The sequence below is a fragment of the Galeopterus variegatus genome, unplaced genomic scaffold, assembly GCF_000696425.1.
Source record: "Galeopterus variegatus unplaced genomic scaffold, G_variegatus-3.0.2 Scaffold4530, whole genome shotgun sequence".
In the NCBI taxonomy this organism is placed as follows: Eukaryota; Metazoa; Chordata; class Mammalia; order Dermoptera; family Cynocephalidae; genus Galeopterus; species Galeopterus variegatus.
Genome location: NW_007730641.1, coordinates 39,939 through 57,803, shown reverse-complemented (window position 1 = coordinate 57,803; position 17,865 = coordinate 39,939). Strand labels below are relative to the sequence as shown.

The window sequence follows — 17,865 nt, the reverse complement described above, 5'->3', positions numbered from 1 at the left end:
TGTATTTTAAGATAAAGTACCTTAGGTAAAAAGAAATCGGTATTTGAGATTGGAGCTAAGCAGACAGTAATGAAAACTACTGGAAGAAATACTATGACACGTACTACTACCAACATCCACAATTACGACTACTGTAATTACCACTACTAACACATGCTTAGATAGTGCTTACTAGCACCAGGCGTTGTTCTAAGGACATTAGATATATTAATTTGCTTAATAGTCAAAAAAACAATATTCTCAAATACACACTATTATTATACCCATTTTAAAGATGAGAAAACTGAGGCTCAAAAAGGTTGAGTAACTTGCCAAAAGTCACTCAGCTAGTAAGAGGCTGAGCCAGGAGTCAATCCAGGAAGATTGGTTTATAGTATCTTCTTAAATGCAACTATACTATATTGCCAAAGGCATCTCCACATCTGCAAATCTAAAATAATTTTTTTTAATCTGCAAAATTTTTACCCTTTTGCATTTAAACAAGGCCTATTACTTTTTACTTTACTGTACCTGAAGCTCTTTATTAGAGCTTCAAGAACTTTACAAAACTGTGTAAGAGATAACATCCCATATGAATTACTAATATACATGAAGAGTACTGAAATAGTTTAGATTTTAAAAATTAAATTAAATGAATAAGCAGAATGTTATCAAAAAATGAACAAAAATAATTAAACCAGTTTACTACTTTTCAAATAGGTTCTCAGAATCCTATGACATACTTTGTTCTTTTTTTAGATGAATAGTAGTAATCTTATTGTTAAATGATCTTCACTCTGAACCTAGATATATCCCTCAGATGTTTAGTTTCTATTTAGTTACTGACTACAAAAAGAATTGGCATATAAATAGAATTGGAAGTTAGAAATTATTACCTGAATAAGATGAAGCCAAGTGATTCTACTGCTGCCCTCCTGACATCATCATTAACATCGCTTACCTATGGGAAAAAGTTTAAGATGGTAACACTATACCATGAATTTTATTATTTGACTAAACTGGTATGAAAGGCCCATATCATTCAAGTGTAAATTAGACCTCATTAGTATATTATTTCTTTATTAGAATGTCTTTCCCCTCACAATGTATATAAAAACATCATGTTGCACACCTTAAATACATATAATAAATTAATTAATAAAAAAAAAAACACTTGTAATTATTAAAAAAAAAGACTTTCCTCAATTTAGAAAAGGTCATCTCAGAATTTCATTTCAGAGCTTAGAAGCCTTTAAGGCTTGGTAAGGTTTAAGATTCAGAGCTACTTCTTAAGATAATTTCAGCTGCATTATAGCTTTTGTGAGCTACACATTCCATTCATACTGACATACTGTTATCCTATCCTTCTGAAAAGCAAAGTGAGCCTAGTGCTAGATTATGGCCTATTGTGTCCCGTAAATGAGGATCTGAACCTGAGACCATTGGGGGTGGTCATGTGGTATGTGTGCTGCAGTCACCTAGATACTTATTGTCCATCTGCAAATGTACCCTTCCACCCCATTCCCACGAAAGGTAAGAATACTTACAGCAACGTGCAGCAGGCGTCGAATAGCTTTGTTGTTACCAGAGCCACAATAAGCCATGGCTACGGTATACATTCCAGACCGTCGAAGAATTGGGTCCTAAGAAAGAATAATCCAGCATTAATCATCAACTTATCATTTCAAATAGTAACTTCTACAGTTTTACAGGCATAGTAGCATTTACCAGGTAAGTTGATTTTAGATGGGAAACAAACTTAAGAACTCTTTTGTGGTTGGTAGTTTTCTAAATGGGGAAACAAAAGACTCTAGTATGGAGGAATTAACTGTTCTTAATTCTCAATATTCAGTGCAATATGCCTGTCCTGCCTCATACTTTGTAAGAAGTATAAATTCAAGTCAATACCAATACTCACAGCCCTATGGCAGTCAACTTTATCAAACAAACAACAAAGAAGCTGGCTTCTAACTCCACATCCTACCTCATTTTAATCTTATCATTTAAGTCCCAGGTGCTGAGCACTGAGTGGAAGAGATATGGAGTTTGAAAACTGAATAAATTAATTAGTAATTTCATCACTAAACTATAGTGTGGTTCTTTTTTATCAGATTATAGAGGACAGTCTTACCACTGACTATCTACCATACACAATACTATTATAAAAACAAAACAAAAGGCAATGGAAAAAAGCTCACCCAAAAAATAAGTATAGAAATTGGCACTATTTTTTGATGAAAGAATAATGAAGTAAATAAACTTTATATCTTGTTAGAAGACTATGAAATCACTCAAGAAATTTTATTCTAAAAGATGTCAACTTGTAAATTCCTAAAGAACTTTTCTGGATCTGCTTATCTGAATATCACTGATCTGAAGCCATGGCTAAATTTAAAATCCTCAAATTACTCCCGTTCATCTCTTCTAATCAGTGTTTTTCTCTCTTAAATTCTATTAGGCTTTATATATCTTGTGAGAAGTTTTATGAACAAATGTACTCAGGTGTTCTGATAGGACCAGAGATAATTACCAGTGAAGATATGTAATTTTTTTTACATCCTGGAGATAACTGGAGAGTGAGGGATTCAGGGGAGAAGAGGATAAATATGATCTCACCTTATCGCGACAGAGAGATTCAATGAGAGCATCGGCTTCTTCCATCCTCCCATACATTACTAATGCAATGCCAACTGCAAGACCACGCAGAATCTTCTCATGTTGAGTCTCTTGTGCATAGCCAACCATGTCCTCGATAGCCTGGGCATTTTTAGAGCCCAGCATAACCAAGCCTAGGGCCAGGCCAGCTGCTTCTCCTAGCAAGTAAAAAGTGAAACATTAACAAATAAGAGTTATGTTTGTAAAGTCAATAAACATAGCCAATTGAAAGTAGCTCCTATCAGCATCAACTATCAAAAACAACCACTAGCTTCTAACAGCATTGTTTCAAAGCATCTGGTAAAAGGGATACTTTATGAAGTACATCCACACGTTGATAGCTGTTTTCCTTTTAAACCATGAGAACGTACCATCAAATCCTACAGTGATTTCAAAGGAGACATTATGACATTTTTTTTTACATTATCACCAAGCAGTACAGAATAACCCCATGATATAAAGCAGATCACTCTAATAAATTCCTATTTGCAAAATTCAGTTATACAAGTGGACACACAGGATATACCACTTTAGAAAGCCTATATATGACAAAATATGTTTTCATAAGGTAAGTCTGACAAATGGGTTAAAATTCACTCCCTCTTCAAGTAGAGAAATCCATTAGAATTATAAGAGGCTATAAAATATAGGTAGAAAAAAATATTACAGTTACATCAACTAATCCTGAAGTTTGTTGTCTTTAGAAAGAAATACTTACCTGTCACAGCATCATCCTGATAAAGGTTTGTTTTTAGTAAATCATACACATCCTGGCGGGCGGTTCCCATGGCAGCCAAACCAAGGCCCAGGCTGCCACCATGTCGAACGATCTGGGGAAAAAGCATTGGCTCCATTAATTTGGTGCACCGTACTTAAAATCCAAGCTTTCATTCTAATTTCAAAATATGTTTTGGTATTAAATATCCAGAGGTTGGCTCAGTGAGAATGACTGAAGAATTTGATAACCAGAAGGCCAGGAGTAACCTCAGCAATTTCAGTTTCAACAGAATGATGCATGCTGATGCAAACTAATAGTGAGTTGAACACTGAATTGGAGAAAAGACAGTGGACCAAGTACAACTCTCTTTCAATAAGTTTATACAAGAAGGGGAGGAGAAAGACTGACCAGCAACTAAGAAGGAGATGCAAGTGTCAGAGAAAGTTGTTTTTTTTTTTCAGGACAGGAGAGACTTGAGTATGCTTATGGGCTGAGGGGAAGGAGGCAGTATAGAGGTAGAAGATAAAGTTGGGGTTGTGAAGAAAGTGGGAGAAAACGGAGTCAGAGTACAAAGTTGGTCTTCATTTGAAAAAGGAAGTTACCTTCTTAGTGGTCATCTGTCATTTGTAAATGCATAGTGTCCTTTTATAGGTGACAGCGTCCCAACCTTACTTTGGGAATACTCCTCTCCCACTGGTCAGATTCTTAGCAAGACTGTCATTTAATAAGATCCCCCTACCACTAGCCAAAATGTAGGCCTGTGACCCAAGCCAGGCCTACTGGATGCCCCTTCTCTGGAATTTTAATCTTTCTTAAGTGGAATGATCCAAGGACCAAAACTGTTTGAAGTTCATTCATCCTGACAGTTAGGACCCTGAAGAGATAATTTGATTAGTTCCTCTTACAGAGATCCCTGGAGTTGCCCCTAGCTCTTAACTTTAGTGAGAACTGGTTCATTGACTTTTCCATTAATTATAAAAGCTACCTCTAATAAATTCTGATGGAGTTTGGATGTGTTGTCCCCTCCAAAACTCGTGGAAATTTGAGCCCCAATGTGGCAGTGTTGGAAACTGATTGAGTCATGGGGGCAGATCCCTCATGAATGGATTAATGCTCTCCCTGGGTGAGGGCGGATTAATGAATGAGTTCTCGCTCTATTGGTTCCCGTGATCTGGTTCTTTAAAAGACCCTGGCATGTCCTCTCTCTCTCTCTAGCTTCCTCTAGCCATGTGATCTGCTTGTACCTGTCGGCTGCCTGCCACTTTCCGCCATGAGTAGAAACAGCCTGAGGCCTGCACCAGATGCAGCTGTCCCAGAATCGTAAGCCAAATAAACCTCTGTTCTTTATAAATTACCCAGTCTCAGGTATTTCTGTTATAGCAACACAAAACGGACTAATACAAATTTCTTGTTTGAGTAAGTTGGAACAGGTTTCTATTGCTGTCTATTGCTGTTGTTTTTTGAAACAAAAAACCCTGTCTCATAAAATTTCCACCTGAAACCAGAGGAAATGAGGTAAAAATGTATATATATATATGTTCACAAGATTTGTGAATAAGCGGCTTATTAGCTGAGACAGCTCATCCTATTAGTCTCAACCTTTTCATTGAAGTATGACAACAAGGTTTCCTGGTTCATTTAACCACTCTCTTGATAGCCCTCTAAAACAGTTTACTCTAACATAAAAGTTGAGGCTAAAATCCTATTTCAAGGTTCCTATTTTAAAGCTGCTTAATAAGTTTTCCAAAAGAATTACATTTAAAAAATTATCAAAGATCAAAACAAGCAAGAATTCTGATTTCTGAGTATCTGCAATTCCTTTGGGCTTTGGTTTCCTGTAAAATAATAGGGTTAGACTAGATGATAACTAAGGTCACTTATAGTTATAACATTCCAAGACCCTGAAGTGTGGGAACACAATATATGTTTTACAAATACCCGGTACTTTTGTTTTGCTTGTCACACACAGGATCGAGAAGCACAATTTTAGCTTATAGAGAAGGAAATGAAATTAACTTTAAAAACAAACAAACAAAAACCCCAACTCTATAAGAATAGAACTGTTTTGAGTATTCCCAAATCCTACAAAATCTCTATTCACTAAAATAATTTGAGACATACAATGTTTTCCTGGACTCTTAAGAATGGAAATTTAGTTTTCCAGTTTAATACTTACATCATTGCTGGCATTCTTAAGCTGGTTAAGCAGATAGTCAATTATATCACCACCATGATTGGCATGAATGAGACCCAATGCATAGAGACCTCCACCTTCCTGATAGGCTGATCCTGGAGAAGTGTCCTTGGGAAGGTATGTTGCCATTAACTGTAATGCTTCCTTTTCATGACCCTGTAAATTTGAGCCACAACAAAGATGTCAGTAAGAAAAAGTGAGACAGAAAAAGACATAACATTTTCTATGACCACTGCCTTTTCCCTAGAATTTTCAATTGCTGAAAGAGAAGGAAGTAGGGGGGCTCTCTCTCATACAACTTTATCACTCGAACAAGGAGATCCTTTAAGAGACCCAGTGACACCCTGATTAGAATACATCATGAACGCTTTAATTTTTTTCCTTTTATAACACTTTCCCAAATTCATATTAGAGTATGCAAATAATACTTCAATTCATCCTTTGCAAAATAGCTTAGTCTTCCTACAAAAAGCATTTCTACCTTTTATTAAAGACAACCACAAACGTATTTTAATATTTTATTTACTTCATCCCTCCTTGTAAGATGAACTGACTTAACAAAACATACAAGGGGTTTTTAAAAAGATCATGGAAAGATTTGTATTATTATTATTTTTTTGGTGTCTGACGAGTACAGGTATCAAATCCTGGACCTTTGAGTTATCAGCACCATTCTCTAACTAACTAAGCTAACCAACCAGCCCTTGTATTATCTTTTAATTCTATTTTTCCACGAACTGTGTGAAATACCCTTGTATTTCTCAATGAACTATATAATAAATTTATTTTTTCTACCCTGGAAAAATTGCTTCTGTTCTGATGCCTGTTCACACTGATCAATATACATTACCTTATGAATTACACCCAAACTGGCTGTAGCAGTAAATTTTGCCCAATTAGTGGCCCTGGCCAACCATTCCAAGTTATCTCTGTAAGAAAAGAAAACTTGGTAATACTATTACGACAAATCAATTCCATAAAGCTTTTTAATGCTAAGGTCAAGGCATTACGATTTCACCTTAAATCATTTCAAATCATTTTACTTTATGAACCTCTAGTTACTGCTAATTCTACTTTACCTCTTAAGTTGTTTTTAATAATTTGAAGATTTTTTAAATGCATAATATATAATTCCACCATGAACAAAACCAAAATAATTTAAAATTTTCAGAGCTTAACATATTTCCTTCAAAAGCCTATAAGCAAGCCAACTAATAAAGGGATTAATTTTACCTTAAAACACGAAGGCATATGCAATAAAAAATACTTATAAAATAGAAAAAAATATAATTTAGAACTCTGGACTGGTCGGCAAGGAAAGCCCTCCACATCCATGTAATAGTGTCAACACAGTCTCTGCTAAAGATGATTTTAAACCAAAGTGGAACTCTCCAAGCATATTTACCTAAGAAACTGGTCACTGGTGGTGCCACAGTGCATAAAAGAGTTTGCTATAACAGTTGCTGTGTGACATACAGAATTCCGTACCGCATCCTACAAAAACAAATGCAGATTTTTTATCACTGGCAAAGTATTCATACACGTGCACACTCATGAACATAAACACAGAAGCCATATTCTGTGGCAAAAACATAAACAAATTGAACTTATTTTTAAAATATGGATCTTGGATATTTCTTTATAAAGACTAAATAGCTAGATTATAAAAACAAGCAGTCAAAAAGAGTTTTATTTGTAGTCTTAACAAGGTCAATGGCAGATTTCCTATTCTTGAGTTTCTGAATAGTTTAACTTGCCAATTCTCTTCAGCATCTTGCCCAAGGTCTCCATGGTGTTGGAGTAAGCAGAGGAGCTGCACCTCTTCTGGCCTGCACCTCTGACAGTCACCAAAGTAATTTTGTTTATTTTTAATGAGAATATATGATAAAGACTAGCTCCAAATAATTGTCATAAATGCAAATTATGTGATTCTTTGTCTTTTTACCATTTGTAAACATTGCATTAAAAATTCCAAAAAGCATTATTACATCTGCTTCAGTAAAACAACTATTTAGTCATTGAAAGCTATATGGCTGTAAAAAAAAAAAAAAAAAAGCAGAATAAATTACTTTGGGAAGGGGTTTTGAATAAATAAGAAAATGAGGGAAGATAGGAAGATTTTTCATGCTGTATATCTTTTAATATTAAAATTTTTTTTTTTTAATTTTATTTTATTATTTTATTTTTTTAAAAAGATGACCGGTAAGGGGATCTTAACCCTTGACTTGGTGTTGTCAGCACCACGCTCACCCAGTGAGCTAACCAGCCATCCCTATATGGGATCCGAACCTGTGGCCTTGGTGTTATTAGCACCGCACTCTACCGAGTGAGCCACGGGCCAGCCCCCAAATATTAAAGTATTTTTGAACCAAACAAATACATTGCCTATTCTAAAATTAATATTAATTTTTTTTTTCCCTTTTTGTCTTTTTTCGTGACCGGTAACGGGATCGCAACCCTCAGTGTCGCGCCCGCACCACGCTCAACCAGTGAGCGGACTGGTCTCTATATGGGATCCGAACCCTCGGCGGAAGAGTCACCGCGCTCCCAAGCGCCGCACTCTACTGAGTACGCCACCAGGCCGGCCCAAATTAATATTAATTTTGAGGATTAGTATTTCAACAAAGGTTGCAATAAGGTAAGAATCCCTGCTCTCAAGGACAGCATGGTTCAGTGGGAAATATAGACACATAAACTATATTAATATTATGATTGTGCCATTCACCCAATGGCTACATGTATATATTAAGATAAAAAGCTTTTAAAAAATGAAAGAAAAAAAAAATTCACTAAGCTTCCCAACAAGAGACTAGCAAAAAAACCAGGGGCTCAATCATTGCTAATTCCCTTTCCTTTCCAATAAGTCCAAGAGTTTCACCTATTGTTATTTTTATAAAAACTTAAATATTTATTTCCTTGATCGGAAATAAAATCTCATAAAGTATTCAACAAGAAATAAAATATATAAGTACCTACATTCAACTAAGAAATAAATCTTAAAAAATTTTAAAAATATGTCCCGAAACAATAAAACTCCTTAAAAAAAACATACGGGAAACCCTCCAGGAAGTAGGATTAGGTACAGTCTTTATGATATGACCACAAAAGCACACACAACCAAAGGAAAAATAAACAAATGGGATTATATCAAATGAAAAAGCTTCTGCACAGCAAAAGAAACAATTAACAGAGCAAAAAGACATCCAACAGAGTGGGAGAAAATATATGCAAAATTCACATCAGGCTAATATCCAAAAGACTGAGAATGACAAATGCTGGTGAGGATGTGGAGAAAAAGGAACCCTCCTACACTGTTGGTGGGACTGCAAAATGGCATGGAGGTTCCTCAAACAATTACAGATAGGTCTACCATACAACCCAGCTATTGCACTGCTAGGTATATACCCAGAGGAATGGAAATCATCATGTCGAAGAGATACCTGCACTCTCATGTTGACTGCAGCACTATTTACAGTAGCCAAGAGCTGGAACCAGCCTAAATGCCCATCATCGGATGAGTGGATAAGGAAAATGTGGTACATCTGCACAATGGGATACTACTCTGCTATTAAAAAAAAACAAAAGAAATACTACCATTCGCGGCAACATGGATGGACTTACATTAAGTAAAATAAGCCAGGCACAGAAAGAGAAATACCACATGTTCTCACTTATTTGTGGGAGCTAATAAAAAAAAATAAGTAATTAAATGAATGGGGTGGAGGGGTGAGGAAAGAAGACACAACAATCACAATTCCTTGATTTCGTTAAGACACGTGAACAGATATGATGTTGATGGGGGGGGGGAGTGGGAAGAGGGAGGGAGGAAAAGGAGAAATTGATAAAGGGACATGAAAATCAACTATATTGTATATTGAAAAATTAAAATAAATAAATAAGAATTTCCTACCTTTGTGTTTTTTAGAATCATAAGGTCTGTGTTATTGTTTCGTATTAAAAACTGCAGATGTAACTCAATAGCCATTTCACCACTTAAAATTTTAATCATTTTCAAAGTCTGGTCCTTGGGCTCTGGACTCTGCCAAAACAAACATAAACAAACAAGAATGAAAATTCACATATTACTGAAATCCACCAAGCCAACTTTATTTCCTCAATCCTAAACTAGTGAATTTCAAACCATCCATACAGACAACAAAACTCGTATTTAAACAGTAGAATCTAGAAAACTCAATAATCATTTATTTGAGAGAAAGAATAGTTTATTTCTTTATAAGAAGCCACTGAGATATCATAACAGCTTGAGGGAAGAATATAACTCATTCTGAAAAAGCTTCCAATTTAAAATATTTCAACAATAAAAAAAAATTGGAAATGACTGATGACTTGCAAGAAAATTACTTTATACAGAGTCAGCTTATACTTTAGATGAGAAATTACCTACTCAAAATTGAGAAGACTAAAAGTACCTTTAATAAACATATATGGAGTCACGCACAGCATAACAATGTTTTGGTCAAAAATGGATTGCATGCATGATGGTGGTCAGAGCAATGATCAATACCATATAGCCTGTGTGTGCAGCAGGCTATATATATATCATCTAGGTATATATAAGTACACTCTATGATGTTCGCACAATGACAAAATCACCTAATGAGGTATCCCTGTCATTTAAGTGATGCATGACTCTACATGAATGATCTCACAAACTACCAAGCCACTAACACAACTCTATCCAGGTGAAGAACATCTGAAGTTTATATACCTGAGCATCAGAAACCAAAAGTCCTGACGGAGGAAACACATCCAACAGATGACTGCTCTAATATTTACTCCACCCTTCCATACACCACAAACATCAAAAACAACAAAAACTAACTTGCTCCCCCTCCTCATGATAAGGTGTTATTTGTTAGAGGTCATGTTTTTTTCTCACCCTGTGACAGGTAATTTGAAGTTATTCTGGGCAAGGATTATCCTTTGCCAAAGACCCATGGATTTGATTTCTTCTAAGTGCTGTTTTGGATCAATCTTTAAAATTTTATTTTTTACAGAAAACCCAATTTTATAAAATGACTTTGCTATCAAACTTAATAATAAACTTTCATAAAAGCAGGCTTGTAACACTTATTTAAAAGAATTTACAGGGCCAGCCCATGGCTCACTTGGGAAAGCGTGGTGCTGATAATACCAAGGCCACAGGTTTGGATCCCTATAAAGATGGTTAGTTAGCTCACTTGGGAGAGCGTGGTGCTGACAACACCAAGTCAAAGGTTAAGATCCCCTTAAAAAAAAAAAAAATGTACAATATACCATGGGACTATATGTTAAATGGCAAGTTCAGCTTCGAAAAGTATACTCACCACTTCTGGCGTCTTTCCTACAAGTGCACTGCCTGTCTTTTCTTCTGTTTCCATTGAGTCACTAAAATGAAGAGAAACAATGATCAATAACCCAATAAATGTGCAAGCAATTGGTTCCTGTCACAGATCTGAACAATACCCAGATTAAATATTTTGCAAGAAAATGTTTACTTCATATTACTATTAAGAAATAAGATTCTAAACATTTCTAAGATGGAGGCAGCCCAATTATTGAATTTCCCCCAAATAAATTAATAAAAACATGCAAAGCAACTAGGTTAGCAAAATCCATGAGCAACACATACAACAAAAACCGATGAAAAAGTATTTTCCCCATTCACAGTCAGTTGGAGAATAACCACCACCAGCTACTAAACCAGTCTGAAGTGAAGCAATTGGGACCCCAACAGCTCTTAAAACTAGCCAATACTCCCTTCTACATCAAAGTACCATACGGAGGAGAAAATGTTGGGCCAAGAATGCAAATTAAGAAGGCAGGGACAGCAAAAAGAAGGCCCAAATAAAAGTGGGAAAAGAAACAGAGCCAGGAGATCTGTGAGGTCTGAAGGCAGTGAGTAAAGAAGAAAGAGATGAAGGGGGGTATGAAAAGGCCAGACCAAGTAGGGGGCCTTGTAGGCTACTTTCAGGGCTTAGAATTTTATTCTGAAATGTATTTTGGAAGGTACTAGATGTTGAGAGGGGAGTGACATCTTATTTAGGTTTCAAAAGAATGACTGTCACTGTTATGTGGACAACTTTAGAAGGAAAATAAATAGGCATAACTAAGACACAAACATTTAATAAGTAGTCTAAATGTGTAAGGAAATACAGAAAAATAAAATCTAATAATGTGTCAGCCTAAGATATTTATGTATTTAGTTCTAATAAAAACACAAAAAGCTGAAAATGTTTTTCCACATATCTCACCCAGATATATCTAACTCAAATTCCTAAAAAAGCTAGCCCACCTACCCCAACCGAGAATTTCAATTTACTTGATTAAATAATACACATGCTATTGGTAGGCACTCCCTACCAACTTCTATTTCTTTTCAGAAATGTTCATTTCTTTGGTTTTCCTTACGATGCCTAGCACAGTGCAAAACAGAGCGACTGTCTAATAAGACTTTACAATCTATGAAAGCTAATGGTTAAACTTATTTATTCTTAAAATATGCTGTCTGTGAATATTCTACCTATTCCCAAAAGGAAATAAAGATTGTTCAATTAGTTCTGATGCAGAAAAGATACTTATACCTCTCTTTCTCTGATCCCGGAACTGTACCCGTATTGGTGGATCCAGGCACAGAAGCAATAGGGGTGCCAACAGTTCGAAGATTCTGGATTACAGATGACAAAAACTGCTGGCTAGCACTTTCATACAAATCAAAACAAATCTGATAAGCCATTAGGAGGTTGTCTTCCTTTACCAGTTTTTCTAAGATATCACTCACGGCCTGAGGATCATCTAAGAAAATTAAGCACTGAAATGGAGATAAAGAACAATTACATAATAATTGAAAACTTTATCTATCGGGTAATTAGAGAATGACTGTCAACATTTTAGGAAACCTTAAAATATAAGCATAAGCTAACTGGGGCTGACTAACCATCTAGTCTAGTATTCTGTTTCTGAACCCAGCACTAGATGAAGTTTTTCTAAAAATGGCATCTGCCTTCCATACGGAACTCCATACAAATTATATTCATAACCCCTAATATTGTGCCTCATAATTATCAGTATTCAATACTGGTTGCTGAATGAATCTTGGCTTCTTTAAATCTTACCCCTAATTTATACTAAGTGCTCCTTAAGTTGTACTTTCTGCTTTACCATATATTGTGTGAGTCATTCATTCATTTAACACACATTGTATTGTGCTGAGCCAGGATAAGGACTTTAAGATTACCATTTTGAATCATTTCTCTTACTACTCTCATGATCTGCCATATGTTTTAACAAAGTTATCCAATAAAGTTAGGATTTTTCTTTTCTTTCTTTCTTTTTTTCTTTTTCTTTTTTTTTGGTGGCTGGCTGGCATGGGGATCCAAGGGATTTTTCTTTTAAGAGATCAATTTAAATCTTCCTGTTCCCTTCAGTAGCCAAGTAAATCAACCTCAAAATAAACACAAAGTTATTATAAATGAAGAACAGGAAATAATGGAAACAAAGTGAACACTTACAGGGGAATGGTTAAGTAAGGCGGAGTACATACACTGAATGACTACTGCAGAATCAAGCAAGAGTTAAGAACAAGAGCTTGAGAAAAGGTACAACATGGACAACTGTTAAGTTGAAGGCTATATATAATTGATACTGTTTGCCTTCAGGAAAAGGAACGTGGTAGCTGGAGGAAAGGAGTAGGAAGAAGACTTTGCACTGTATATATACCCTATGGTTCTTTTTGAACTTTAAATTATGTGAATATATTATCTGTTCAAAAAATATACTTTTTAAATGTACAATAAACTTTTTAAAATTATAAAAAGACAAGGAGTAAAACAGCTAAAAGAAATAAAATTGCCTCTAAGGAATGAAACTGTAATACAAAGTGGAAGATAGCAGGGAATTACTATTTTTCATACAAGTTTTTAAAAAACTTTTAAAAAAGCTATTAAAAATTATTTAGAGGGCCGGCCCGTGGCTCACTCGGTAGAGTGCGGTGCTGATAACACCAAGGCCCCGGGTTCGGATCCCATATAGGGATGGCCAGTTCGCTCACTGGCTGAGCGTGGTGCTGACAACACCAAGTCAAGGGTTGAGATCCCCTTACCGGTCATCTTTTTAAAAAAAAAAAAAAAAAAAAAAAAATTATTTAGAGACAAATAAAACTCCAAAAATCTACAAAGAGAAAACCGAAAGGAAATGCACTGTTAAACTGACTTTGGGTGATACAAAAAGTCAACTTAAAACCTTAAGTTGATTTTGGGTGATTTAAATGTGGATATTTTTTCTTTCAGCATTTTATGTTCCAAATTGGCTTTAAAAAGCATTTTTAAAATGAGGTTTTAATCTAATTTTAAAAAGTATAGACGATGAAAACACACAAGAGCATATTATAGTGAAGAAATAACAAGATGTGCAATAAAATGCTAAGCTCTAAGCAGAAAACAAATATGTATACAGTGTAATTTATAAAAAGCAAGCCTATGGTTACCTCCAGTCAATAAAATATAACTATTGAAAAGAATGCAGTAGATCTACCTGTGCCAATAATGAGGATAAACATCTACCTATTACCTTTGGGAAAGGCAAAGACTTACTTTTCATTTTCTACATTTTTTGTACCATCTGAACATCATTTTTTTTAATGTGCAAGGAAATTCATACATAAAGAGATAAAAGAAAATATACCAAATGTTTTGGTTGTATTTGGGTAATGAAACCATAGACAATGTTTACACGTTGAATTATTTTCAGAATGACAATATAGCATAGGCACTGTTTTTATCTTTTCTTCTACCTTTTTTTTTAAAACCTTTGTTTCCAAAATTTCCTTAAATGGTTGGATTATTTTCAAAATGAAAAAATAAAAACATATAGAAAGAGTGCATTATAATAAAATAGGTTTTAAGTGTTGTGAGGTTCAATTTTCTATCAGTAAAAAGGAATATACATCACATACCTTATCTTCACAGGGCTGTTGTGAAGATCAATTGAGATACATGTATGAAGACATTACAGTAATATAATGTAATATAATGTAATGAGGTGTAACGTGGCCCAGCACAGTGTGGAGTAATGTGATATGATCTAATTACCTGACAAACATTGATAAAATCAGGTTTCTCCAAGTTCATGTAGATTTTAACTAGAACTCTTAGTACTTTATTCCGAAACTGTTTATTCTGCATTAAAGACATGCAGAGCTTGAGGCTATAAGCTAGCATTCCTGGAACATCATTCTGAAAGAGATAATTTAAATACACATCATTATCTGGTTACTAAAGCATTTGTTTACTTAGCAACTGAATTATTTTAATCCACCTTGTTTAGTCATTATAGGCAGCCAATGATTAGAAACACTTCAAACAATAAAAACAAAATTTTAAAACCATTATAGATGAAAATCTTAAAAGAAGAATTGCATATTTCCATATCGTCATTAAAAAATGGATTCAGGGCCGGCCCGGTGGTGCACTTGGTTGAGTGTGGCACTTGGGAGCACGGCGGCGCTCCCGCTGAGGGTTCAGATCCCATATAGAGACCGGTCTGCTCACTGGCTGAGCGTGGTGCGGGCGCGACACCGAGGGTTGCGATCCCGTTGCTGGTCGCGGTACAGGCGCAACACTGAGGGTTGCGATCCCGTTACCGGTCACGAAAAAAGACAAAAAGGAAAAAAAAAATGGATTCAAAACAATTTAATATTTATTACCCAGGATCATGATTATATGAACATTGTATACTACAACAGAATAATGCTATTAATCATTGTAAAAAGATGTGTAAAACTGTCCATACCTGAGTGGCTATGCTTTTCAGTAGTCTGAAGTCTTTCTGCTTCCTACCTTGCTACTAGACACCCTCATGACTTACTGCCTCTACACTCATTGGCCAGGAAACAATGTGGTATAACTATCCCTAGCTCTAACTGACTCAAGCTGTTACACCTGTCTGGTACTCTGCCTATGAGGAAACTTTGACCCAGACCATGTGTGTTTTACTTGTGGTAGTCAAAAGCACGTCTAATATTTGAGATACCACTCTATAAAAGTCCTTCAACATAAACTAGTATACAGAAGAACTACAGGATGTTTCTCAGATAGTGAATTGTGATTCACCAGTGTGTAATGAAATATATCTATAAGTATATGTGCTCTGGAATGCAAAGTAAGATGCATTTCTTACACTGCTTTATTTTTTAAAAACATTTATCACCCCTTTATCTTACAGTATATTTATTTGTTTGACTGCCTGTTTTCCCTCTAGATTCCCCAATGGACTGTTCGATTTGGGCAAAAAATTTTCTGGTCTTGTTTGCCACTGTGTCTCCAATGCTTAGAATAGTGTTTGGCACATAGTAGGCATTCAAAGAATATTTGTTGAACAAATGAAGTCAAATATTTTAATTGTATTCACATGAAGACAAGAGGAGGCTACAAAAATGAAATTGAGAGTGAGACAACGGCCATTCTATCACATCAGGTTGTTCATTTATATACTCATTAAAACAAATCTTACTACTGCTGCTAAACACTGACTTAGGCTTTGGAGACAAAGTGATGAAAAAGGCACAAAATACCTGTCATGATGGAGCTTATAATCTGGTGGGAAAGACAGACATTAACTACCTAATAATACAAATATTGTAAGTGATAAATACTATGAAAAGAATATAGGAATCCATGAGATTAACAAAAGAACTGAACCTAGTCTTTGCAGTAGGGGTTGAAGAGGGTATGATTAGGGATTGAAAAAAGGCTCTGCGAACAAGTGACAGTTGAGGTGAGCTCTAAATCATAAACAGGAATGAAGCAGGTAAAGAAAAGAAAGGAAAGAATATTTCTGGAAGAGTGAATGGGGCAGGGTACATCTAGGATACAAGAGGCCAAAATAGCTGAAGTGCAGAGAGCTAGCTCATGGAGAAGGACAGGTGATGAGGCAAAGTGGGACTGCAGATCAATATCCATTTAACTCAGATTTGCACCTTTCTGACCACTTTGGTGGTCAAACAAGGAATCTAGTTTGTAGTTTTAGCAATAAATGCATTAGAATAGTTTATCAATATACTACTATAGTAATTAAAAAGTACTATTGTACTTAAGAAAGGCAGGGTAATTATACAACTTCCCCATATAAGACTTCAAAGGAATAAAGAAATGTAGTAAGATAAAAGCAGATATTCTATGAACACAAAACATAGCCAAGGCTCATATATAAATATAAAAATAAAACATTTGGCAAAAGAGCATCTTATTTCTAAACTAGATTTTCTTTTTACTACCCATGAGACTTTCAGTTTGAGTAACTTGCTTTGCCGATTCCCCATCAATAACAATCTCTAAATGACATCATCCACCTACCGATTCCAGTATGGTCTTCTCAAAGATATCTAGTCTTCGTGTCTCCAGGGCAATGCCAATAGCCTGTTTATACTTGTGATCATCTAGACATCGCTGGAACATTTTATTTACAATGCCTTCTAATCTCTGGTCAATTGGCTTTTTTTCTCCTTCAGGCAAATCTGCATTTTCTACACACTGTTTGGTGTAGTGATCTATGCATTTTGCTATGGAGAAAACAAAAGAACTCTGATTACCTTGTACATTGGGTTAAACTACCAGAAAGGACAATGTCTACATTTACAATCATATATAGTTATGAGATGAGTACAAAGTAAGAAACAAATCTTAAAATGCTAAAACTTACACATTCAAATTAATATTGTTCTCTTCATAATGGTTACAGTGGGGGACTAAACACCAATTCCAATAAGTCTGACATTATTCAAAATATCTCTATCTCGTTATTTTGACCAAAATTACATTACTCTACTTGACTAAGCTGCTTATTCAAAGGAGTTGGCTAGAAATAGCTGCTGACTATTTCACTTTTCAAAAACGAATATTTGCCATTATTGAGGATATTTAAAAAGGCCTATTATAGCAATTAACCACACAGCAATATATTAGACTTCTTCACATTAATGAAACTACAAGCAGTTTGAGAGTAAGGACTGTGTCTAAATCATCTTTGTAGAATAATGGTAAAATGACCTGAAATGTGCCATAGGTTCTAAAAGCAATTCCAAAGATTTCCAAAAACTTTTCCAGCAATTATAGTAAATTAGGTGAAATATTCATTGCTACAATGTGAGGTAGATGGAATTTATTTTACCCAGGAGGGTGTCTGAATATTCACTGTATAATGTATGTGCACAATTTGGCTTCCACATTTCATAGTGATGTAGGTGGATGGGGAGGGTGAAGAGACATACTGAAGGGTACCAATAGCACACCTGATGAGAAACACTACTGTCTGTTTACAACTT

At 35.3% G+C, this 17,865-nt stretch overlaps 1 protein-coding gene across 1 annotated transcript in view; it reads right to left on the bottom strand.

Annotated features, from left to right (window-relative positions):
- PSMD1 (proteasome (prosome, macropain) 26S subunit, non-ATPase, 1) overlaps positions 1 to 17,865 on the bottom strand; it is an 84,571-nt gene that overhangs the window by 58,995 nt on the left and 7,711 nt on the right. Inside the window, exons 5-16 of the mRNA XM_008587765.1 lie at positions 16,898 to 17,103; positions 14,636 to 14,779; positions 12,131 to 12,357; positions 10,874 to 10,934; positions 9,457 to 9,585; positions 6,952 to 7,040; positions 6,397 to 6,475; positions 5,529 to 5,702; positions 3,353 to 3,464; positions 2,596 to 2,792; positions 1,527 to 1,622; positions 876 to 940 (exon numbers count right to left, since the gene is read on the bottom strand). Coding sequence (XP_008585987.1) covers positions 876 to 940; positions 1,527 to 1,622; positions 2,596 to 2,792; positions 3,353 to 3,464; positions 5,529 to 5,702; positions 6,397 to 6,475; positions 6,952 to 7,040; positions 9,457 to 9,585; positions 10,874 to 10,934; positions 12,131 to 12,357; positions 14,636 to 14,779; positions 16,898 to 17,103 — 1,579 coding nt within the window. The remainder of the gene's footprint in view (positions 1 to 875; positions 941 to 1,526; positions 1,623 to 2,595; positions 2,793 to 3,352; positions 3,465 to 5,528; positions 5,703 to 6,396; positions 6,476 to 6,951; positions 7,041 to 9,456; positions 9,586 to 10,873; positions 10,935 to 12,130; positions 12,358 to 14,635; positions 14,780 to 16,897; positions 17,104 to 17,865) is intronic.